General features: G+C 50.2%; 1 protein-coding gene across 3 annotated transcripts in view; it reads left to right on the top strand.

Moving 5' to 3' along the window:
- Nucleotides 1-24923, top strand: part of LOC137425659 (bridge-like lipid transfer protein family member 2) — a 193457-nt gene that overhangs the window by 51733 nt on the left and 116801 nt on the right. For all 3 annotated transcript variants that reach the window (XR_013623278.1, XR_013623279.1, XM_078776940.1), the window contains exon 20: nt 4112-4314. Coding sequence is in view for 1 of the 3 variants with exons in the window: in XM_078776940.1 (XP_078633066.1) it covers nt 4112-4314 (203 nt within the window). In the remaining 2 variants the exon portion in view is untranslated. The remainder of the gene's footprint in view (nt 1-4111; nt 4315-24923) is intronic.

Genomic DNA, 24923 nt, shown 5'->3' with positions numbered 1-24923 from the left:
ACTCTCCAGAACTCCACCCATCCTTCAGCATCCTCAAATGTATTTTTGACTCGAATGTCTCAAGAAACTCATTTTGCAATAAATGTTCGTTTCCCATTAATCGTACACTTTTCAAAATCCAATCTCACCCCTTCCCTCCAAATCTTCCCCATCACCCATCTCTTTCAAATCTTCCCCCTTGCCCCTCCCCCCCAAATCTTCCCCATCACCCATCCCTTTCAAATCTCCCCCCCTGCCCCTTCCCTCCTAAACTCCCCCCACACCCCTCCCCTCCGAGACTCTCCCTCACTCCTCCCCTCCTAGACTCCCATCTCACCCCTCCTCTTCAAAGCGTCCTCCCCGCTTCTGCCCCCATCCAACTTTCACCTTCTTCTCCCTCAACCTTCTGCCTCACTCTTCCCCCTCCTCAAATAACACCTCACTGCGCCTCACCCAATCACCATCAAACCTCTTGTCCGCCCCATTCTTCCCTTCCTCCAAGCTATTCTGTAATCTCTGACACACCTTCAACAGCTCTCCCTACCTCTTCCTCCTCTTCCACGTCTTACCCTACCGCTCCCCCCCCCCCCCCCCCTGTTCTGTATCCGATGCTCCCCCTTCCTCTTCCTTAACAGTATTGACCTCAAACATCCGGGGCCTTCGCTCAAACTGAACTGATCTCTCCATACAGGTTGCTTCTGACAAACCAGACGTGATCTGCTTAACAGAAACTTTCCTCCTTCATGATGTCTCTGATTCCTTGGTATCTCTCCCAGGTTACTCCCTCCTCCGGTATGATAGACCTGAGCCTCGTCCTGGAGGTGGGGTTGCTATCTTTATAAAAAAACTCTCTTCCTCACTCGCCCTGCACTGCCCTCTCTCCACCTCACCCCCAGGAATACCTTTGGCTACGGCTTCCCCTTCGCTCCCACCTTTTGTTCATATGTGTGTTGTACCGTCCACCAAACAGTGATGACTCCATCTACATCTCGCTGTCTGATAATATGGACCAACTTCTATCTACCCATCCCAACTCTCTCTTCCTCATATGTGGTGATTTCAACTGTCACCATGCCAGTTGGCTGGGGGTGGGTACCTCTCTCACCAGCCATGGCTCTTCAGCAAAGGACTTCTGTGACTCACTGGGACTGACACAATCTGTCAATTTCCCAACCCGGATCTCAGTCAACGGGGCATCTTCTCTTCTGGACTTGGTTATGACTAACTTCCCTGAAAATGTCTGCTGCTCTTCTTCTGCTCCAATCGGCTCTTCTGATCATGTGCTTGTTAAAGTGGACATCTCACTGACCATTCTCAGAGAGCCTCCTCAGCGTCGATGAGTCTGGCATTTCACTCAGGCCAACTGGCACGGTCTTCAAGCAGCCATCAATCATCTGGACTGGTCTCCCATCTCTACTGCCTCTGACATCAACTCATCCTGGGAATTCTTCCAAAGTAAATTGCTCTCTCTCATGCACAGATTTATCCCATCTCGTCTTCAGTTGTCATACCCTTCCTCCCGTCCATGGTACACGGAATCTTGTGGTGAGGCTATTGCCCAGAAACAACTTGCTTTCGTCTCCTGGAAAGCAAATCCAATGGAAGGAAATCTCATTTCCTTTCACAAAGCCCGAAACAAGTGTGTGTCCACCCTCAGGAGAGCCAGGAAACAATATCTCTCCGTTCTCAGGACCGAACTCTCTTATCTGTCTCCCTCTTCCAAATCCTGGTGGCATCTGGTCAAATCTGTTTCTGGTGTTTGTTCCCCCTCCATCCCCTCCCTCACCTCAAATGGCCACACGGCTGACTCCGCACGTGAAAAAGCTGAATGCCTCAACTCTGTGTTTGCCTCTAAATCTTGTGTCCCAAACCCATCCCTCTCGGTACCCACCGTACCCAGTCGTACCCAGCTGCTCCTGGACTCTGTGTCCTTTCCTCCTGACAAGGTGGAAAAGTTTCTGTCAACCCTCGACTCTGATTCTGCAACTGGACCTGACGGCATCAGCCCACCGGTCCTAAAATCATGTTCTTCCGCTCTTTCACTCCCTCTCTCTGTTCTCTTCACCCTCTCTTTTGCTCAAGGTCATCTTCCATCTGCTTGGAAATCTGCCAACATCACCGCTTTGCACAAAAAAGGTGCAAAAACAGATCCCAGCAACTACAGACCAATCAGCCTTCTCCCAATTATCAGCAAAGTCATGGAATCCATCATTGCTTCAGATATGAAATCTTTCCTCTTCTCCAATGGCTTGATCTCTGATCATCAATTTGGTTTCTGACCTGGACACTCCACTCTGGACATGCTGCTTCTGCTTTCTCAACAATGGATGGAGGTCCTCAATGCCAAACAGGAAATTAGAGCAGTCTCCCTTGACATATCACGTGTCTTCGATACGGTCTGGCACCCCGCTCTGCTCACCAAACTCTCCTCTTTTGGTATCCATGGAAATCTCCACGCATGGCTGGCGGACTTCCTCTCTAGTCGTAGTCAACGTGTGGCCCTGAATGGGTTTCTCTCATCTCCTCTTCCTGTTCAGGCTGGAGTTCCCCAAGGCAGTGTTCTGAGCCCTGTGCTTTTTCTGGTCTTCATCAATGATCTCTCTGACTCTCTTGAAAATCCTCTCTATCTCTTTGCTGACGACTCTACTCTCTGTCGCTCCATTCTTCATCCCTCAGATCGGCAGTCTGCAGCCTCCTCACTCTCTGCAGACCTTGACAAAATCACAGACTGGGCAAACAAGTGGAACATGTCTTTCAATCCTGACAAATCTCACACTCTTACGATGTCTCTCCGAAAAGACCGACTGGACAACCCTCCCATCCACTTTCTGAATAATCCTCTCCAGGAAGTTCTGTCACTCAAGCTTTTGGGTCTCACTATCTGCCATGATCTTTCCTGGGAAAACCACATTTCAAATCTGGCCTCCAAAGCCAGTCGCCGACTGGGCATCCTCCGTCGTGCGAAGTCCTTCCTTGGCACACCTGAGCTCCTCACCACATACAAAGCTTTCATCCGCAGCTCAATGGAATACTGCTCTCCCCTCTGGGCTGGTGCTCCTGCCTCACACCTAGCTCACCTTCACGCTGTTGAAACCAAAGCATTCAGAATCATTGGAATCTCTCGCAATGAAGCTAACTCCAAAGGCCTCTCACTCACTCACCGCAGGCAGGTTGGTGGTCTTTCCGTCTTCTACCGACTCCTCTCTGGCCTTGCCCCCCCAGCTCTCTCTGGGCTCTGTCCCGCAAATATTCCTACAGGTCGCACAAGATCTGCCTGCAACCCTCTTATGGTTAAACTTCCAAAATCAAGACTCTCTGCTCACCTTCACTCCTTCATTCCTCTTTTCTCCCACCTCTGGAACAAACTCCCTCACTCTCTTCAATCCCACTCCACCCTCCAAGTCTTTAAAACAGCTGTTCACCATCATCTCTTATCTTCCCCCATCCAAAACCTTGATCTTTTCTACCCCCGCTAATTTCACCCCAATTCCACTTTTTTGAAATACCAACTTCTGTCCAGGAAGTCCTTGGTGTCCTTGTGTTTTATACTTCTCCCCCCCCCCCCCCCCCTTCCCATGCCTCCTCTCCCCGGGCCCTCTCCCTTCCACACATCTCCCTGCTCTCGGATGTTGTGTTTGTGTGGTTCCCCTTTTGTTTTGTGTTTGTATTTTGTTTGTCTGGTTGATTTGTTTGTGAAGTAAATGTTAGCTCTTTCACGAGCCTCGATTAAGTATACAAAAAAAAAGAAGAAAAAAAAAAGTAACCTTGCAAGTGAGAGGTTTGAGTTTGGTCAGATTAATGGGGGTAGGAAGGACTGCGGGTTTTATAAAATGTCATGTATGTTAAGTAGCAAATGAAATACATTTAATTTATTGTAAAATTATTGTTATTTGGCAGATAAGCATTTTATTTATTTAAATAATCTTTGTTGCTTTCATGATGAACCTTGAATTTAATATCTGGTATTGTCAAAATATATCACTATCATGGATCAGCGGAATTCTCTCCGAACCAGAGAGGGCTTCGTCTCGCTAGTCTCACTGGACAGTGCAAAAAAAAAAAAGAAGATTGTTGAGATCAAATGCTGCCCAGTATTTGTTGTGTAATTTTTTTGTTGTTGTTGCCCTAACAGTAGATTTATCATTGCTGAGTGTCGTTTGGGGTCCATGCTGGGAACCTGCCTGGACGCTGGTCGGGCAGGCCCTTGATCTCCTGAATCGCCCCACTGTGGACCCTAGTCTTCCCTTGCCCTGGTGGGACCGCTCTCGGCTCTTGCTGCATGGATGTCTGAAAATGGGGGCCAGTCAGGCCAGCCTGCACCAACTGGCCACGCAGGTTATTGTTTTGCTACTGGTTGTTGCTTACACAATAATAAATAAATAAAAAAAATAAATAATGGAGGCCCATACTCTTGATAGAATGTTGGGCCATTCATGCCAAGTCGAGAAATAGACGGGTCAATATACAACCAGAACAGCCGTACCCCAAAAAAATTGCAAATTTTAGTTTTATTGCATTTCCTTATATTTTAAGACTTACTTAGGAACATATCAAAAGTTGGACAGAAATGGACCATGGGAAAGTAAAAATTTTTGACATGATAAAAATGTCACAAAACCATGCACGATTCACTACGTCGAAAACGTCTTTGGTTTTTTATTTTTGTTTCTTTTTGTTTATATAAATTAATTTGTTCCACTGAGACCAGCTGCAAAGGCAACATTTTATAACACTTGTTTCGTGTCTTTAACAATGTTTACATCTGCTACCTGACACATGTCTTTAACAATATGACCTCCCAGCATGTAGGCTAATGACCTAATTCCTCACTGGTAGTTGTGCAGCTTGACTGAGTAACAACTCCACATGAATGAGTTAATTACACCTAATTAGGACTCAATTGGACAACGTTGTATGGTAAACATTGGAGTGATGTGACGGGTGACACCGTCACAATTTCGGTCTTTGAGGCCGGCCGATAGGCACGAGGTTCTCCTGACCACGTGGCCCTTGACTTGGTTTGTCCGCACAATGTGGGCGCTTTCAGGATGAACTTTAGCCGGGGAGCGTTTGGGTGCGTGGCGCCTTTGGGCGCCCCGGTCTGATACTGCCGCCCACGCGCAGAACACCATGTGAGTGCACGTGGGTCCCGGCGGTCCCACTGGCCTAGCGCTACCATGTTTAGACAGCGAGATCCGTCCCCGGGCACCGGCAAGCCAGGCACGGTAGGACACCCGCGGAGCCCCGGAGGACCAGGGGCGCGCGAGCCTACGCGTTAGCGTGCTACGGCGGAATCAACGGCTTCGGCCACGGCCGGGCCGATACTCGGCCCGGTCGCACCGGAAATGAACTGGTTCGACGCCCGCGCTAGAGAGGTCGCGGGCGACTGAGATGTTTTAACAAATAATTAATTAATTTGAGACGTCCGAGTTCTAGTGTTTGGAAATTTGGAAGAGCTTGACCCTAGCCTTTCCCTTGCGAGGGCAAGGAGGAACTTAACACTTGACACTTAAGCTTAGTTTGAAGTACACCCTGCCAGCGCTCCCGGTGGGACGGCAGGGCAACCAGAAGGGACGAGGTTCTCCTGACCACGTGGCCCTCGATCTGGGAAGCGAGAGGCGTTCCATTAGTGGACGCGCCCCTCACGCCCGACTTTTGGGCGGCCCCGGCAGGCCGTTTGTTTTGACGTTCCGTGACAGGCCCCGCACCCCCACCTCAGGGCCGACCGGGCGACCGGAATGAATCCCGGTGTCCCGATCCGAACCTTCAGAGCGGGCCGGCTGCACTTTCCGTCCCTGCGGTCCCAAATACCGGAACCACCCGAATACCACTTTATTTGACAAAATGAGGTGCGGCCTACAGCCTTAGAAAACCAACCCTATATAAGTCAATACCTCCAACGAGAGGGTGGTGGGAGTGGGTGATGGGGGAGGGTGATGGCAGGGTGATGGGAGAGGGCGATGGCAGGGTGATGGGGAAGGGTGATGGGGGAGGGTGATGGGGCCTCCCTATAGAAGTCAGTATCTCCAACGACACACAATACAATACAACCAAGGAGATACAGTACAATACAACCAAGGCCAAGGCAGTAGCAAAAAGACAGGTAGGCCTATGCATACAATTGCCCCATATATTCTACATGTATTTTGTACTCCTACAACTGTAGTGTATGATGGTATTTATTTTCCAGGTTCTAGAGTTGTGGGGATGCATATTTATTTAATAGGAATGGGACCAGTTGATTGGGGGAAGGGGGGGGGGGGGTTCTATCAGTATGTTTTTCTTCTGGACTATACATATCTTTTCCTGGTGCACCTTGTGACTAAGCAACAGAGCCCTTGTATATAATTCATTTCAGATGCAGAAAGCAATGGGATGACCACTATGCAGATTATTCCATAGTATGTTTCCTCCTAATATATATCTTACATAAATATCTCAGTTTCAGGGGCGGAGAATGCTCTGATGGCATTCAATGTATATGGCCAATGTAAATTGACTGCATGCTTCTAAAAGATCTCATTTTTGTATTTTCAGAGATAGAAAATGAACTCTTTATATGGTAAAGAGACCTGCCCTTTATGCCAAAGGGGATTGGACTGTGAGGAAACAGTATCAGTTCGTGAGAAAGGAGCAGAAGGCATCAACCGTGCAAGTGCCGAAAGGGGTGTTGACATCAGAATTCTAGCTGGTACCAGTGTTCACAAATCATGCCGAGTGAATCACATAAACAAAAAGGACATTGCTTTAACCAAGAAGGATCATGCGGAATCAGGTCCATCAGTCAAGAGGAGTGCTCGCATTTCCCTGGGACCATATGACAGTAAAACACATTGCCTTTTCTGCGGCACTGAAGTTAAGGAAGAGGGCCCAAAGCGAGGCCATGCAGAAACAGCCAGTTTTGGCTACGTGAAGACTGACGCATTTGTTAAAACTATATCAGTTCATTGCAAAACAAGGAGCGATGAATGGGCCCTTGCTGTTCAAGGCCGCATTGAATATTTTGAGGGTGATCTCCATGCAGCTGACTGTGTGTACCACAAGTCCTGCAACATTAATTTCCGCACAATGCGAGACATTCCACAACGGTTCAAGCCGACTGAGTCAAACAAGAGACGAAAAATGGGAAGGCCTAAGGACAGTGACCAGAATGAGGCTTTCGATAAGGTGTGCTCTTTTCTTGAAGACAATGATGAGGAACAGTTAACAATTACAGACCTCGTGGCTAGAATGGAACAATACCTGGGCGATAGTGAATCCAATGCATATGGGAACTGACTGACTCGAGGAAGTGGGATGTCAGAGCACCAGAGAGCAGTTTGGACTCTGTCTTCAACCATATCGTCCTCCTACAACCTTGCTATGCAAGAACTGACCTCGAGTAGCTACTCAACAAGTGAACAACATAAGGAGTTGACAACATCCAGGGTGAGTCGAGATGAAGCTGATCGTGGCAAAGTTGCCGAAAAACTGGACAGCTTCACACCATTTTCTGATGACAAGTCATTGCGCAATATCATCACAGGGGTTACTGCAAATGAGGATGTCAATGTTCATGACCTATTCAAAGTAGGTAGTGACATTGTCAAGAAGATGGATGATCACCCAGCTTACTCCTATTCACACAAAAGGAGTTCTAAAGCCAAGACACTTGCATTCAGCAGGGCAGTCAAAGTTGCTGAGGACCGCACAATAGATCCAGCGTTACTATTCCAGAGGTTCTTAGTGGTGTCACAGACGGGAGATCTCCAGATAGGTGAAGTGATGAAATATGAACTCTGCCCATACCCAATGTCTCTTTTTGAGGCAAAAAACATCCTGCGCCAGCCAGATAAACCACAGTTGGCGGAGGCAATAAGGAATTATGCTACAACCAAATCTGACAATGCTGTCAGCCAGACAGTTCCAGGAACAGATCACTATGTTCTTGACGGGGGATCACTTATTCACCGCTTAAAGTGGACAGAGGGATTCACCTACAGTTCCATTGCAGATGAATATGCCTCATTTACAGTACGACACTATGGCAAAGCTACTGTTGTGTTTGATGGTTATGAGGCTGGGCCAAGCACAAAGGACTGTTCTCATCAACGTCGGAATAGAAACAAGAATGCCACCAAGGTTAACATTACGGAGTCAACAAAATTTGTTGGGAAAAAGGAGGACTTTCTGTCGAATGAGTCAAACAAGCAGGCAATGATACTGTTGATTATAGAGGTGTTGCACAAGGAAGGCTGTGAGGTGATCCAAGCAGAGGGAGATGCTGATGTTGAGATTGCAAAAGCGGCCGTCGCAAATGCGGCTTCCAGATCTACAACCCTCATTGGAGAAGATACAGATCTCCTTCTCCTCCTGCTCTTCTATATGGTGGAGACAAACTGCATTGAACTCTATTTCCGTTCTGACACGGCAAAATCAAATGTCTACAATATCAAAGTCCTTCAGCAGATACTTGGAAATGCAGCCTGCAGAGATATATTGTTCCTTCATGCATTAACTGGCTGTGACGCAACGTCTCGTGTCTTTGGGATTGGAAAGAAGTCAGGGTTTCAAAGAATCATCAAGAAAGAAAAGGAACTGATAGACAGCTCAAAGGTGTTCTGTAAACCACAGCAGAGTCAGGATGTTATTGAAACTGCAGGCTGCAGAGCAATGGTGGCATTGTTTAAAGCAAATCAGAACGACTCATTGGCATCGATCAGATACAACATTCTCTGCAAAAAGGTTGCAAGGGCTAAGGCATTTGTCACTCCTGAAAGACTGCCACCCACATCCGCTGCCTGCAAGTTTCATTCTCTGCGGACCTATTACCAGGTAATGGAATGGATGGGCCTTTGTTGTGGAATGGAGCCAACGGAGTGGGGATGGAAGGTAGAAGGAGGAAAACTTGTTCCAGTGATGACAGACAAAAGCCCTGCTCCAGACATACTACTTCAGATGATTCACTGCAACTGTTCAGGGGGGTGCAAAACACTAAGGTGTTCATGTAGGAAGCATGGATTAGAGGATTAGCACTGCATAAACTACCAGCAACGATCATAATACAAATATTGGTGCAAAATTAACTTTAAATTGTTAGTGGTCTGATGATTAATCAGTCAATTTTTTTACGTTTTATCTGCCGGCAGCCATCTTGTTTTCTGACGTCACTGAGGGACTTTCCCATGCGTCAAAATTGTCCAACTTTTAATATGTTGTCTTCCACTTCATAAACTACTAGAAATAAGCATAAAACAAAAATTTGCAATTTTTTTGGGGTCAGGCAGTATATTGACCCGTCTAAAACATTGCAAGATGAGAACCAACCGTGGACAGATTGCCATTCTGTCGCAGCATACTCGACAATTTGTAATTTATTCAAGGTGCCGGATATATCTCGCACACTCTTAAACACCCATTTGCTTGAGCCACCTGTGTGCATCTACGAGGTATTTTTTTAATACAGTGTATGTATGTATATGTATGTATGTATGTATGTATATATATGTATGTATGTATATATATATATATTGTTACAGACGTGGCTTGGATGTTATTCACCGAGCGGTTTTGGGATGACCACGTCTGCACAAGATTATACTCGATATTATACCCGAAGCCGAACGTTGACTAGTCGCGCGATGCTAGGTCAATGAAGGAACAGACACACGGCTGGGATTAAAATGACGACACCAGGGATACGGTTCTCAAGACCTCCGGAGGAGATTATATTCGTGCGGAAGGTCAGATTACAGGGACGAGAGGTACAACATAGAAAGACAAGCACTTAGACACAATCTTATATTATTCCCAACAGACGACAGATAAACGGGACAAAGCTGACTCACACGGGGATTGATGGAAAGGACAGGCGGGTAGCGATGGCTCCAGGTGCACCTGGGCTCGGGGCAGGATCAACACGGTTCGGTCCAGAGATGCGGGGAGGTCTCGTCGCAGCGCTCAGAGGTGACGTTCTTTCTCAGGCGGGTCTTTCTCAGGCCTCTCCAAACTCAGGCGCATCTGTTTCAGCGCTCGCAGGTCCTTCTTTCTCCAGCTGGGGGCGCATCTGACGTCACGTCCGCTACGTGGCCGCGTATATCCGGCGGGGAGTGACACGCCCTCGGCTCGTTAGCGCCGCCCCAGATGGAATCGGTCCGCCCTTCTGATTGGGTGCGGGGGGTTACCAGGCTCCGCCCTTGAGGAGGAGCTGACAGCCAGCCCCTCCGTGGTAACCCCGTGGAGCGCGTGGTCAATGGCGCTAATCGAGCCGGTGTGAGGACGCATCCTCCCCCGCGCCGCCGCCATCTCCTCTGTTGTTGTTGTAATTGTTGGGGAAGAAGATGGAAGGAGGTATGGGAAAGGTCCTAAACTCACTACTGATGCCATATAATCACATTCTGGTGCAACGAAGAGTCATAATTAATGGAGACGAGGCCTTAACTGACATAGACTAAGAATAACTAGGAAGATGTCCGAAAGTTGTCTACGTGTGGTGCGGTGGACCTGGGCACGACATTTAATGGGGGAATAAGGGGAAGGTCGGCTCTACTGATTGTTATTTACATGCAATGGGACTAGGGAATGGGGGATTGGGGAAAGTTGGGGAGTATTGGAGAAAATAGGGGAATATTTACAAGCGGATATGGAGGCCAAATTCCATATTCGCAACATTGCACCCTTCTCTACCCTCGGGGCGTCCCGACCCGATAAATTTTTACCTACTTTAGTGTGGCACGCAATGTAGTTCCCTCTACTATTAACGCTACCCTGAGTGCGACAGTTTTACAGATGTTCACAAATGAGTAAATATGTCCCCCTGCGACGTTGCACCCTTCTCCTCACAGAAACACACCCACAGGATAACCGAATCCGGAAAGAATTCTCAAACTACACATACAGCCGGTAGGGAGCATTATTTACAAGACTACGCTGCTATTTACACTACGATCCAGGACCTGTTTTTGGAGGAACACATGCAGATGTTATGCATAGAGAGAGCGCGCTTGCCAGCATCGATACACCAACCCACGAGTGCTCTGTGGCCGACGGCCTTTAATAACGTGCAGAGCACCCTTTCCCAGCATCAAAAGCACCACCCCACCACCAATCGGTGCAGTCACCATTGTTCATTGGAATAAAAATAACTTCGACAACCCCTAACCCTGCAGGTGTCTCTTGCTCTTCTTGTGGTGCACTTGGTGTTAACTAAAAGTGGTTCACCTGTATGGCATAGGTGCCACGTTGACCCATAGGTCCATCCCCGGGTGGTGCTTGGCCGCAAACGAACTGCGGTCCATTGTGGGTGGCCACAAACATTGCGGTCCATATGGTGTATCGATCCCGGCAGCAAACAGCGAAAGTGCAGGCCCACAACTGCGCAGCCAGCACCTCTCTCTCCTCTCTCTCTACCCCAAAGCCAGATCCTCGGAGGTGGGAGACAAAAGAAGCAGACAAGTGAGTAAGGTGGTAAGGGCGCAAAAGTGCACGCAATGTAAGGTGATGCACACTGGGGGCACATGGGAACCAGGTGAGACAGGTACGTTCCTATCGTACGCCCCCCCCCCCCACCAGGTAACCTACATGGCCCCTCCCTTACCCCTTACTGTATCCACACAACACAACACTACCCATAAACATCTACTTTACAAATCAACAAACATCCCTACTGTCTTCCCCGTTCCTCCCATATACCAAATTCGTCTTCTCTCCCTCCTAACCAATCAAATTTGCCATTTTCAACTCTCATCAAAATTTGCCATCTCCAACTCAACATCATAATTTGCCATTACCAATTCATCATCAGTCCCTCCTAGGGAGGGGGAGATGGAATCACCCCAATGTCTCATCCACGTCGTGATGCGTCTCACAAATCCACACAGCGATTCATCTCTTGCAACAAAACAAAGAAAACACAGGTGTGGAGTCATCATCATCACCACAGGTAAGTGGCTGCGTATGGTGCGACAGGTTCATCAATCCTAACTATTTCCTAAATGACTTTAACAACTTTACACTACCCGGGGTCTTTCTCCGGCCAAACCATTGGCCCTCCTACACTATGGGTTCTAAAAACCAATTCCCATTGGCCAAACTGTGGTGCGCTTCAATTTGGGGTCTCACTCCCCCGATTCATCTCCCGGTGCCCTCGCACAATTTCTGGGCTGCGGCGTGTACCTCTCCCAGTGGGTCTACCCACCTGCACACCTCCACCACTGCAGTTGCCTCCGAGCTTACCTGCTCCTTGCCCTAACCTAACTACCTGGGGAAGGCCCTCTGGCACTCTCCCCACTCGGTGCCCTCTCTGGCACTGGGCTACCCGGGTCCGTCCTCCGGATCCTCGGGCCCCATCCACAACTCTACCGGCTCCCAGAGCCCACCTGCGGCCTCACCTGGCCGACATCCTCACAGTGGTGGAGTGCCCAACCAACTACACGCACTAACAGGCTACACGCCCAGCCATTTCCACAACACTAATGCACCCATTCCCAACACCATTCTGCAACCGCACCACAAATGCCAATATCCAACCACAATTTACCTATACCCTCTACCTAACACTTACACTACCCGCCCCGGGTATCCGTGATGGGGGTCCACTCTTCCCCCATTCACACCTTCGCACCATGCACACCACTCCGTACCACTTACTCCAACTTTCTCCACACACCTGTACTTGCACACCTGTGCCCTCACACCTGGTGCCGCCTGCACCCTTCTCTCCCCAAGCGCATTCGCGCTGATCCACAACACTCACTACTCATACACTGCTCCACACACCTGTCCAGTTGCACACCTGTGCAATCACACCTGTTCAATCCTCACACACACAGCATCATCTCAGCTAACTACTCCCTTCTGAAACTTGCGCTTCCCAGTCGTCCCTTTAACTATTGCGCTCCCTCGTCATTATCAACCACACTAAACTACCTGCGTCCCCACTACAGGTATCAGTCACTAACTAACCTTAACGTTACCTACTGTCATCTTCGCTAGATCCCTACACACAATATCCTAACCCACCCGGGCTAGTTTTCACTGCCATACACCCCATAAGCTATAGCTCCTTTGCCCCACCCATGGGAAGGGTGGCAGGGATGCCACCCTCTCCCACCGGGCCTATCGCTCCTCAATCCCCCAGTCCTCTGGCACTAATAAGCCCCCCTTATTCAGAGGTACTGGGTCCCGCCTCGGCATCTAAAGCCGAGGCAATCCACGGGGGCGCCTGCTCGCCGGTGTAAGGTCTTATCCGGTCGGCGTGGACGATCCGAGGGAGGGCTCGTGGCCCCATTTTGATCTTAAAGACCATGTCACAGATTTGCGACAGGACGACTCCTGGGCCTTGCCAGGGGGAGGTGAGTTTTGGGCACCTTCCCTTCCGCCTCCGGGGATTAAAGAACCAAATCTTCATCCCCGGAGCGTATTGACTCCCCTGGCTCCGGTCGTCGTACCTGCGCTTCATCTTTTCCCCCGCCAGATGGAGTTGGCGGCGGGCGAAGGCATGGACTAGCTCCATGCCTTCCTCTAGGTGACGTGCGTACCCCTCCCTCGGCGGGTTAACCATTGTGTCTGGCACGGGACCGCATAGCAAGTCGGCGGGAGCCCGTAACTCCCGCCCATACATAAGCAACGCTGGACTGCATGCGGTGGCCCCGTGCTGGCTGGTTCGGTAGGCCATGAGCAAATAAGGGAGATGTTCGTCCCAGTCATCCTGACGGGTGGTGGTGAACAGTGCCAGTTGTTGGATTAAAGTTCGGTTGAATCTTTCCACCATCCCGTCAGATTGAGGTCTTAAAGGCGTTGTCCTGGTTTTTCGAATTGACAGGAGACTGCACACATCTTTTAGCAATTTGCTCTCAAAATTTCGTCCCTGGTCGGTGTGCAACTCCTGTGGAATCCCATGCCGGCACACAAATCCTTCCACGAAGGCCTGCGCTACCACCCCTGCTTCTTGGTTGGGGAGGGCGTAGGCCTCCGGCCACTTGGTGAAATAGTCCATTACCACGAGGATATACTTATTACCTTGGCGGGTGCGGGGCAGCGGTCCTAGAATATCCATAGCCACCCGCTCAAGGGGGGCCCCCACCTGATGTAATTGAAGGGGGGCCCTCATCCTCCGTGCTGGTCCCTTTTTGGCAGAACAGGCGTCGCATCTCCGACACCAGTCCTGTATGTCGCGCCCCATATTCACCCAATAGAACCTCCGGCGGACCCGAGATATTGTCTTTGTCCTGCCCAAATGGCCGCCGGAGCGGGTACCATGCACCTGTTGCAATATGACGTTCTTGAATTTGTCAGGGACTATCACCAGCCAGGAAGTTCGATCTGAGGGAACCTCCACCCACTTGCGATACAAGATGTTGCCTTTCAATTCCAGGGTCTGCCACTGAGCCCAATATGCCTTTGTTTGTGCCCTGAGGGGGGTGACCTCTTCCCCCTTTGGTCTTTGCCCCAGTTTGACCCAATTGAACACTGGCCCCAGGACAGGATCCTCCTGCTGGGCCGTGCTCCATGCCAAAGTTCCGAATTCCTCATCTGCAGTTAGTGGCAAAATTGGCCCTCTCACCCGGGTTGCCCGGACAACGAGGGTCGGGTCCGAATCGCCCAATTGTTCCCTCTCCTCGTGTCTCGCACAAAATTTGCAGTTTTCTCCCAGACAAGGACGCCGAGAGAGTGCGTCCGCATTACCATGGGCCTTCCCGGCCCTATGGGCCACATCAAAATCGTACTGCTGCAACTTTTCCAACCACCTTGCAATTTGGCCCTCCGGTTCCTTGAACCGAAGGAGCCATTGCAAGGAGGAATGGTCAGTTCTAACCAAAAATTTCCGCCCGTACAAGTACGGGTGGAAATGGTTCATGGCAGCCAGCATAGCCAATAACTCTTTGCGAGTGACGCAATAATTTCTCTCGGGCCTACTTAAGGCCCGACTATAATAACCAATCACTCTCTCCACGCCCTCCTGTGTCTGAGACAAAACTGCGCCCAATCCTTCCTGGCTCGCATCCGTGTCCAGGGTAAATGTCCCGTCACTAGTGGGGTAAGCTAGAAGGGGTGCGGATGTTAAACACCCCTTCAATTTTTGGAAGGCCTCGTGGCACTCCCGTGTCCAATTAAATCGCGTCCCCTTCTCCGTAAGCCGGTGGAGGGGACGGGCCAACTCCGCAAATTTCGCCACAAAGCGCCGGTAGTAGGAGCAGAGTCCCAAAAATCCCCGCACCTCTTTGATGGTACGTGGTGCGGGCCACTCCTCTACCGCTTTAATTTTGTCTGGGTCCGTTTTTACCCCCTCGCGGCCAATCACGTGACCTAGATAGGCCACCTCTCTTGCAAACAAAGTGCACTTGCTCGGGTTCAGCTTCAACCCTGCCTGTCTGAGGCACCCGAACACCTGGTCCAAATTAGCTACTGCCTGGGGGAACGTTTGGGCATGTACCAGGACGTCATCCAGGTACACCAGGCATGACTGCCATGGCATGCCGCCTAGTACATGCTCCATCAATCTTTCAAAGGTGGCGGGGGCGTTACACAAACCAAACGGCATCACAGTAAACTGATACAGTCCCTTACCTGTGGAAAATGCCGTTTTCTCCTTCCCTGCCCTATCCATCTCCACCTGCCAATACCCACTCTTGAGGTCCAAAGTTGTGAACCAATTTGAGCCCGCAACGGCATCGAGGGTGTCATCAATCCTTGGCAGGGGATATGAGTCCTTGAGTGTCACGTTGTTTAGCTGGCGATAGTCCACGCAGAACCGCGTGGTCCCATCCTTCTTTTTGACCAGCACAACAGGTGACATCCAAGGACTTCCCGAGGGCTCGATCACACCTGCGTCGAGCATTTTTTCAACCTGCTCGTCAGCTTCCGCCCTCTTGCTCCAAGGGAGCCGTCGGGCGGCCTGACGAATAGGCCGGGCCTCACCGGTGTGGATCTGATGTTTCACCAGGCCCGTACGTCCAATATCCTCGGTGGACAGGGAGAAGAGGTCCAAATGGGACCCAACCAGTTTGTGTAAGGCCTCCCTCTGGGTACCTCCCAACTCTACGCTGCTACGATTTACCATCTCGCAAATGGGATCGGGCCAATTCCTACTTGTTATTGAAGGCTCCCCCCGGGGTCGGCTCGGCTGGACGTTCTCGCCCCTCACTGTCGCGACTTCCTCAACTGGGGTGCAGCCAGCTACCCTCGTGCCCCTTACTATAGTGCGTGGTTCTGTACTCACATTTACTACTCGGACGGCCACTACCGGCCCGTCCGTTTTTACAAGGGTGCGGCCCACGATCAAACCCGGTATGGACTGCGCTGCCACCGGTTCGACCAGGCCGCAGGACTCCTGCCATGTTGGGCGAGCTGCCCACCGGGCCGGCACTATCGCCTCGGCCCTTGGGGGAATGGTCACGGCCTCGGAAGCCTCCAGCTCCGCTCTCTCGGCCGTGCTCACTCCCCCTAACGGCAGCTCTTCTACTCCCACGTGCAGGATCCCCCGGCACAAGTCGATTTTACAACCGCTGGCAGTCAACAGGTCCAACCCTATTAAACATGGGTCGCACACCTCCGCCACCCAAACATCTATCTCCCTCCTTACCGACCCTAACTTGAGGGTCACAGAACCACGCCCTATGATCGGGGCCGTTACCCCGGTAGCAAGCTGCAAACTATAATTTTGCAGGCGCTGGATCTTATCCCAGCCACCTGCGCTCGAATCAAGGACCACAGGGCTGATGATCGTGGCGCTAGCTCCTGTGTCCACTACGGCGTCTACCCCCACGCCGGCAATTTTGCATCTAATTGTCAGGCTACCGGTTCCAATTTGGCCACAATAAATGACCTGTCGCGTCAATGAGGGCTCTCCTCCATCCTCTGTTGCCGAACACCGCCCTACGTGCCCGACACCTTCTAGTTTCCCGGGGTCTGGCGGGGGGGTGTCTGGGGTCGGCTAACCCGCTCCCCCCTGGGCGGAGTTGAGGACCTCAACCGCCGGGGATCATCCCGGCGCATGGCTCGACAGTGCCGCGCCAGGTGACCCGGACGGTTGCAAGTATAGCACCTCACCTGATAAGGTGCTTGCCTCCGGAATTCCAAATTCCCCCCCCTGTAGGTCCGAATTGGATTACCCGCTCGTGGTCCACCGCGGGCCACCTCCGGGGCCGCCTGCCATGGTCCAGGTCCCGCCAGGCGCTGGTCCACCAGCCTCCGGACCATGCCCGCCAGGTCAGGACCCACGTCGGGGGCGGGTCCCCTAAGGGGTCCGCCCTCCATCGGGGGTCCCACCTGGCGGACCGCCATTGCGAGACGCTCGCCCCCTCGGGCTAGGGGCCTCGCTGCTTCCCAACGGGCCGCAGCGTCAGCCGCCTGGCTCAGAGTCTGCGGGCGCCACATGGCGAGCTGTTGCCGGAGCTCAATATCCGGGAGGGCCTGGATAAAATGGTCCAGCGCCAGGCTTTCCTGGGAATCCGCTGCCATGCTAGCATGTGCGATCCCCACTGCGCGGCGAATGTCGTGGGCAAGTTCCCCGATGGCTTCCTGGGGCTTGCGTTTTCGCAGCGCGAGCTGAGCTTTAACAAGCTCGCTCTGCTGTTCTATGCCGAATCGATTAATTAGGGCGTCGCGGAGGGCTGGCAGGGTGAGAGCACCCGCTGGTAATGCCGTCAGCACCTCCGCCGCCGCGCCGCGCAATGCGGCCACCAGGTGTACTCCACCTTCGTCCTCACCCCAACCGTTGCCCTTACACACACAGTCGAACTGCGCCAGGTACGCGCGTAGATCACTCTTGCCGTCATACGGCGCGAGTGGGACCTTGTGGGACCACCTCGTATGTGAGTCGTTGCCCGCCTGCCGGACCCCGTGCGTCGCCCCTTGCGGGGTCAGCGCGGGGCCGAACCGGCCGGGCCCCCACAGTACACTACCCCCAAGGGGCTCTCGTGCCTCCCCGGTCCCTCCAACAACTACCCCTGTTGGTGTCGATGCATGGGTCACACCTCCGCAACCCGCTACCCATTCCATACCACCACAACCTTGCTCACCCACACCTCGCACCTCTCGTTCCATACCCTCCGGACCAGCCATACACCTCACTCTTGGCCTCTCACGAACATCCGGGTCTATCTCGACCCCCAAGCTTATTAAATCACCTGGCGCATCATACGCACGACCATATTGGTCACCACTTACACCGGGTCCTCTTTCTCTTCGCTTCTCCTCCATCACCTGCGAATCCCTCATCCGGTTAATGAGCACATCATCACGATCCGAACACAGACTCTGGACCAATTCTTTTACCTCCTCTTTTATCTCTTTCTTATCCTCTCTCCGTCGCTTTTTAATTTCGCTCACCCCCTCTTCCACTTCTTCTAATTTCTGCTTCACCTCCTTCATCTCCTCGTGCGCCCCTTTAAGTTCTTCCTCTAACTCCACTTTATTTTTTTCTATGTGCTCCCGCACCTCCCGCTCTTTAACCTCCATCACCTCTACCACTTTGTTCATTTTTTTCGTCAAGTCCTCATGTACCGTCTGACACTCTTTTTTAATTACCCCTACGTCCTTTTTCATCTCCTTCTGCGTCGATTTTAACCCCTCTATTACCGCTGTGTTCTTCTTTACCTGTTCCCCCAACTCCTTTTGTCCCACTGTCAGTTGTTCTACTCCCAGCGTCAACTCCTCTATACCCCCTTGCAATTTTACAGTCCCCTTTCTCACCTCCTTCTCCATGCGCTCCTTACAGTGCCTCACCTCCTCGCGCACTCCTCCGACCTCCTCACTCACTCCTCTTCTGATCCCCTCTCCCATCACTTGCATCTCCTGCCCAGATGCCACCCTCATCTGCTCCATTTCCTCCCTGTGAGCATCTAATTTCGTTTCTACCCCCATTCTGACCCCCTCTATCTGCTGCTCCATTTGTTTAACTTCCCTTTCCGCTTGGTCCCTCATGTCCCTCAATTTGCCTTCCATACTGTTTTCTAACCCCTCTAACCCATTTTTCACTCCCTCTATCTGATTCTCCTGGGCAGCCATTCTATTTTCTACCCCCATTAACCCATTTTTCACTTCTTTTATCCCGTTGTCTAACCCCTCAAAATTATTGTCTAACTTCCCAAATTTCTTGTCTAACCCCTCACCAGTACCCCTCGCTTCGTCCCTCATTACCCCCATTTGGTTCCCCATTACCCCCATTTGGTTCCCCATTACCCCCAATTGCTCACTCTGAGCATCCATCCGGTTCCCCATTTGTTCCCTGTCAGCCCTCATTCCCATCATTATTCTGCTTTCCATTTCTTCATTATTCTTGTCCATAAGGGCCTTCATTTGCATAAAAAACAAGTTCAAATCCACCGGGGGCGCTGCCACGGTCGCTGGCGCGGTGATCAGCGAGGCGCCATTTTGCGCGCCCGCTTCTTCGTGCGTGACGGCGCTATTTTGCGAACCTGCCGCCCTCACTGCTTCGCTCTCCTCCTGTCCCTCATTTTGGTCCTGGATCGACCCTACCTCTCTCTCCTCTACCGGACCCCAGCTGTCTTGATCCGCCATAGCGCGACTTTCAAAATTCGGTTTTTATTTTTTATTTTCGTAAAACAAATTCAAATTTCGGCCGTTATAATTTCGCGCGGGAAACGCGCTCCAAATCGATTCTAACTGTTACAAATTTGGGCCTAATAAATTTAGTCCCGGGTTCGAATTCCACTCCTCGACACCAATTGTTACAGACGTGGCTTGGATGTTATTCACCGAGCGGTTTTGGGATGACCACGTCTGCACAAGATTATACTCGATATTATACCCGAAGCCGAACGTTGACTAGTCGCGCGATGCTAGGTCAATGAAGGAACAGACACACGGCTGGGATTAAAATGACGACACCAGGGATACGGTTCTCAAGACCTCCGGAGGAGATTATATTCGTGCGGAAGGTCAGATTACAGGGACGAGAGGTACAACATAGAAAGACAAGCACTTAGACACAATCTTATATTATTCCCAACAGACGACAGATAAACGGGACAAAGCTGACTCACACGGGGATTGATGGAAAGGACAGGCGGGTAGCGATGGCTCCAGGTGCACCTGGGCTCGGGGCAGGATCAACACGGTTCGGTCCAGAGATGCGGGGAGGTCTCGTCGCAGCGCTCAGAGGTGACGTTCTTTCTCAGGCGGGTCTTTCTCAGGCCTCTCCAAACTCAGGCGCATCTGTTTCAGCGCTCGCAGGTCCTTCTTTCTCCAGCTGGGGGCGCATCTGACGTCACGTCCGCTACGTGGCCGCGTATATCCGGCGGGGAGTGACACGCCCTCGGCTCGTTAGCGCCGCCCCAGATGGAATCGGTCCGCCCTTCTGATTGGGTGCGGGGGGTTACCAGGCTCTGCCCTTGAGGAGGAGCTGACAGCCAGCCCCTCCGTGGTAACCCCGTGGAGCGCGTGGTCAATGGCGCTAATCGAGCCGGTGTGAGGACGCATCCTCCCCCGCGCCGCCGCCATCTCCTCTGTTGTTGTTGTAATTGTTGGGGAAGAAGATGGAAGGAGGTATGGGAAAGGTCCTAAACTCACTACTGATGCCATATAATCACATTCTGGTGCAACGAAGAGTCATAATTAATGGAGACGAGGCCTTAACTGACATAGACTAAGAATAACTAGGAAGATGTCCGAAAGTTGTCTACGTGTGGTGCGGTGGACCTGGGCACGACATTTAATGGGGGAATAAGGGGAAGGTCGGCTCTACTGATTGTTATTTACATGCAATGGGACTAGGGAATGGGGGATTGGGGAAAGTTGGGGAGTATTGGAGAAAATAGGGGAATATTTACAAGCGGATATGGAGGCCAAATTCCATATTCGCAACAATATATATATATATATATATATATATATATATATATATATATATATATTTATATATATATATATATATATATATATATATCCACATACATACATACATACAAACACACACACACACACACACACACACACATTGAACCCCCTAACTTGACTAGGAAGTAAGGCAGATAGCGTCTCACCCCAGCAATTGCTGCACAACCTGCGAGCAACAAGTGTCGCCTGCCATGCTGACACATTGTCTCTGCCCTGCTCATCAACAGCTAGGAGGTTTGCAGTCAGGAAAAAAATAAAATATATAGTATACATACATATTATATATACACTACCAGTCAAAAGTTTTAGAACACCTTAATTTTTCCAGTTTTTATTGAAATTTAAGCAATTCAAGTCCAGTGAATAACCTGAAATGGTACAAAGGTAAGCAGTAAACTGCTCGAGGTTTTAAAAAAAAGTTTAGGTTAGCAAAAACGGGAAAATAATGTAAATTGTACAGTTATATTGTAAAAAAAAGGCCTTCTTCAGGGAACAAGTAATGGGTTAACAACTTACAGCTGTTCTGCAGCAATGTAAGTAAATTAAGCCTTGAAAGTTGATGCAAACAATTCCTACAGGTGTCCCAACCTCTGCTGATTACTTGATTTCAAACCCCTTGTCTGTATAAAAGCAGTATTGGAACAGACTGTTATTACACCCTCTGAAGCATTATTTGGACAATATTGCACTGCAGGAAGTAGTATATTGGAAACTGGAGGAAACTCTGACAGGAAGAGGTCTGGCAGACCCAAAGCCACAACAGAATCAGAAAACAGGTTTCTGAGAGTCAACAGCTTGCGTGATAGGCGGCTCACTGGACAACAGCTTCAAGCACAGCTTAACACTCGTCGAAGTAAGCAAGTCTCAGTTTCAGCTGTGAAGAGAAGACTTCGAGCTGCAGGTTTGACAGGTCGAGTGGCAGTAAGAAAGCCATTGCTAAGATGGAAAAATATGAAAAAGAGGCTTGCCTGGGCCATGAAGCACCGCCAGTGGACTACTGAAAACAGGAAGAAGGTCTTATGGACCGATGAATCAAAATTTGAAATCTTTGGTTCATCAAGCAGGGTTTTTGTACGCCGTCGAGTCGGCGAAAGGATGGTTCCTCAGTGTGTGACACCAATTGTCAAACATGGAGGAAGAAGCGTGATGTTCTGGGGCTCTTTTGCTGGATCCAGAGTCGGCGACTTGCACAGAGTGACTGGCACCCTGAACCAAAAGGTCTACCACAGCATTTTGCAGCCCCATGCAATACCCTCTCGCATACGCCTAGTTGGTCAGGGGTTCATCCTACAGCAAGATAATGTTGTCCCTAAACACACCGCCATGCTATGTCAAAACTACCTTCGAGGAAAAGAACAAGGCGGTCGGCTTCAAATCATGGAATGGCCAGCACAGTCTCCAGACTTAAACCCCATCGAGCTGGTTTGGGATGAACTGGACAGAAGGGTGAAAGCAAAGCAAACTACAAGTGCAACACATTTGTGGGAACTTCTGCAACAGTGTTGGGAAGAACTTCCCGAACAATATTTGATTTCCATTGTAGAAAGAATGCCACGAGTGTGTTCAGCAGTTATATCTGCAAAAGGTGGCTTCTTTTCTGAGTCAAAATTTTAAATTAAATTTTGTTAAACAAATGATTCTATGATTTCTTTTTTTTATCTCCAATTGTTTATTTGTTCTATGCTTAATTTCAGAGTACATTGAGACATTAAACTGCGTAAATTTCAATAAAAACTGGAAAAATTGAGGTGTTCTAAAACTTTGACCGGTAGTGTGTGTGTGTGTGTATATATATATATATATTGTTGCGGAACCAAACGTCGGCCTCTTTCCCCCTTATCGAGGGGGGATTAATCCCCTCGTCTATGACTGACCGACGTGGTCCTGAGGGTATGACGTCACGCCCGGTCAGCGCTGGGTAGGGTATTAGGCCCAACCGTCCTATGACCTAAATACCAGCGCCTCCCGGTACGCAAGGAAACACCCCCGCTCACGGCCGCAGCGTAATAGATTGGTTGCACCGAGCGAAGCGAACTGCGGCGTGAGCCGTTTATCGAAGGGGCTAAACCCGATTCATATTCGTTGGCCGAATCGCGCCACGTACACTCAATTTGGAAACCTCTAAAGTGACCGAATGTGAAGAAGAAGACAAGGTAGGAAGAACAGGGATTTATTACTAATTATTATTATTGTACACAATCAAAAAGAACCAAGGAGAAGGAAAGATAACGAAAGTAACTGGAAGAAGAAGAAGAGGAAGACACAGTGCAAATACTAGCTTATTCTATACAATCTTACTTAACCCCAGGACAACATAAAAGACGGACGACAATCAGACTTACACGGGGGGTGAAGGCAGGAACGAATGACTGGAAGGAGGTGGATGGCTGGACGGATGAGGTGGGATCTCAGAGCGGGAAGGATGCGGGTCCGGTTGGTGTGTGCTCGAGGTGAGCAGCCACCGTTAAAGCTCAAAGCTGTGGTGGTTCAAGCTGCGATGGTTCAAGCTCCGGTGGTTCAAGCTGCGATGGTTCAAGCTCCGGTGGTTCAAGCTGCTGTGGTTCAAGCTGCTGTGGTTCAAGCTGCTGTGGTTCAAGCTGCGATGGTTCAAGCTCCCGTCTCTGCCGCATCTGCCGCATCCCTCTCATCTCTCTCGCAGTCCTTCCGCGCCCCCTTTTATCAGGCGCGTCGCGATCAAGCCGCCGGCCTCTTAGGAACGCCCATCGGTGAGCTCGCCTCGGCCTCGATTGGTCGTGAGGGCTCACCGATCCCGCCCCTCGAGGAGGCGTTGGCAAAGCCACGCCTTGTTCCTGGCGCTTTGCTGACTCCTCCCACCTTCGGCTCCGAGATGACCTCGTGTGCAATGGAGTCTTGGTGTGAAGGTGATGCCAAAAACCCCACCCAAAGTTACTGGCACTTTGAAGAGGCGATTTGGGAACTGAAACTTAAAAGGGGAACTATCTTATTTAATTGATGCAACGCAATGAATTAGTGGACCACAGAGCCTTATACTGACATTTACGAAGGACATAACTACTGAGGGAAACTTATGATTGGCTGCGTGTGTGCGATGGCTTAACTAAGGACGACCTTTGACCTTTACAATTGGAGGTATTTACAAGGAATATTTACAGCACACAAAAGGGTATATTTTACAGCAAATTACACACACAGTTCCCAAATCCTCAACTATATATATATATATATTGTTGCGGATACGAGGATTGTATTTTTTTTATTGTGTTGTATTGTAGTAAATTGTTGTGAATTCTTGCTTAAGTCTGGACCCTCCTGCCTCCAGTGTTGTATAAAGGTCAAAGGGCGTTCCCGTAGTTAATTCCATAAAGCATACACGTTAGCCAATCATAGATTTCCCCCTGGTTGATAGTTATATCTTTATTATGTGTATTAGGGTAAGGCCTTGTCTCCCATTAAGATGACACTCCATTGCACCAAGTGAAATAGAGTAGATTCCTTTCATTCCCCATTCCCACTCCCAAAACTTTCATTTCCCCTTTCGTCATTGCCAAGCCTCGATTGCCAATTACATCCCCTCCAAAACCACCATTGAACATGTGCTCGGGTCGGGGAAGAAAGGCGTGCCCGCCCGTCGTCATCAAGGGCGGAGCCAGAGGGTCGCGCGACCAACCAGGGCCGAGGTGAGCACACCGATGGACGTGTCCTGAAGGCCGGCGGCTTGATCGCCGGAGGCGCTATAAAAGCGCGCCGCAAGGACGTTGTAAAGTGGAGTAGTTGCTGAGTCGTGTAAAAAGATCATCCAGAGAGAACCAACTGTAAGAGAACCAACTGCGAGAGTACATTGAGATCACCCAAGGAAGCTTTGTACACAGCAACGGTTCTTTGCTGGCGTGCATCGATGTGCATCTGGATGCGTGCATCGATGCTGGCATGCGTGCTCTCTCTCTATGCATAACATCTGCATGTGTTCCTCCAAAAACAGGTCCTGGATCGTTGTGTAAATATCAGTGTAGTCTTGTATAAATGATCCTCCCTACCGGCTGTATGTTTAGTTTGAGGATTCTTTCCGCGATTCGGTTATCCTGTGGGTGTGTTTCTGTGAGGAGAAGGGTGCAACGTCGCAGGGG

The sequence above is a fragment of the Myxine glutinosa genome, chromosome 4, assembly GCF_964187855.1.
Source record: "Myxine glutinosa chromosome 4, kmMyxGlut1.1, whole genome shotgun sequence".
NCBI lineage: Eukaryota > Metazoa > Chordata > Myxini > Myxiniformes > Myxinidae > Myxine > Myxine glutinosa.
Note: the sequence above shows the minus strand (reverse complement) of the source record. Positions and strands in the feature narration are given on the sequence as shown.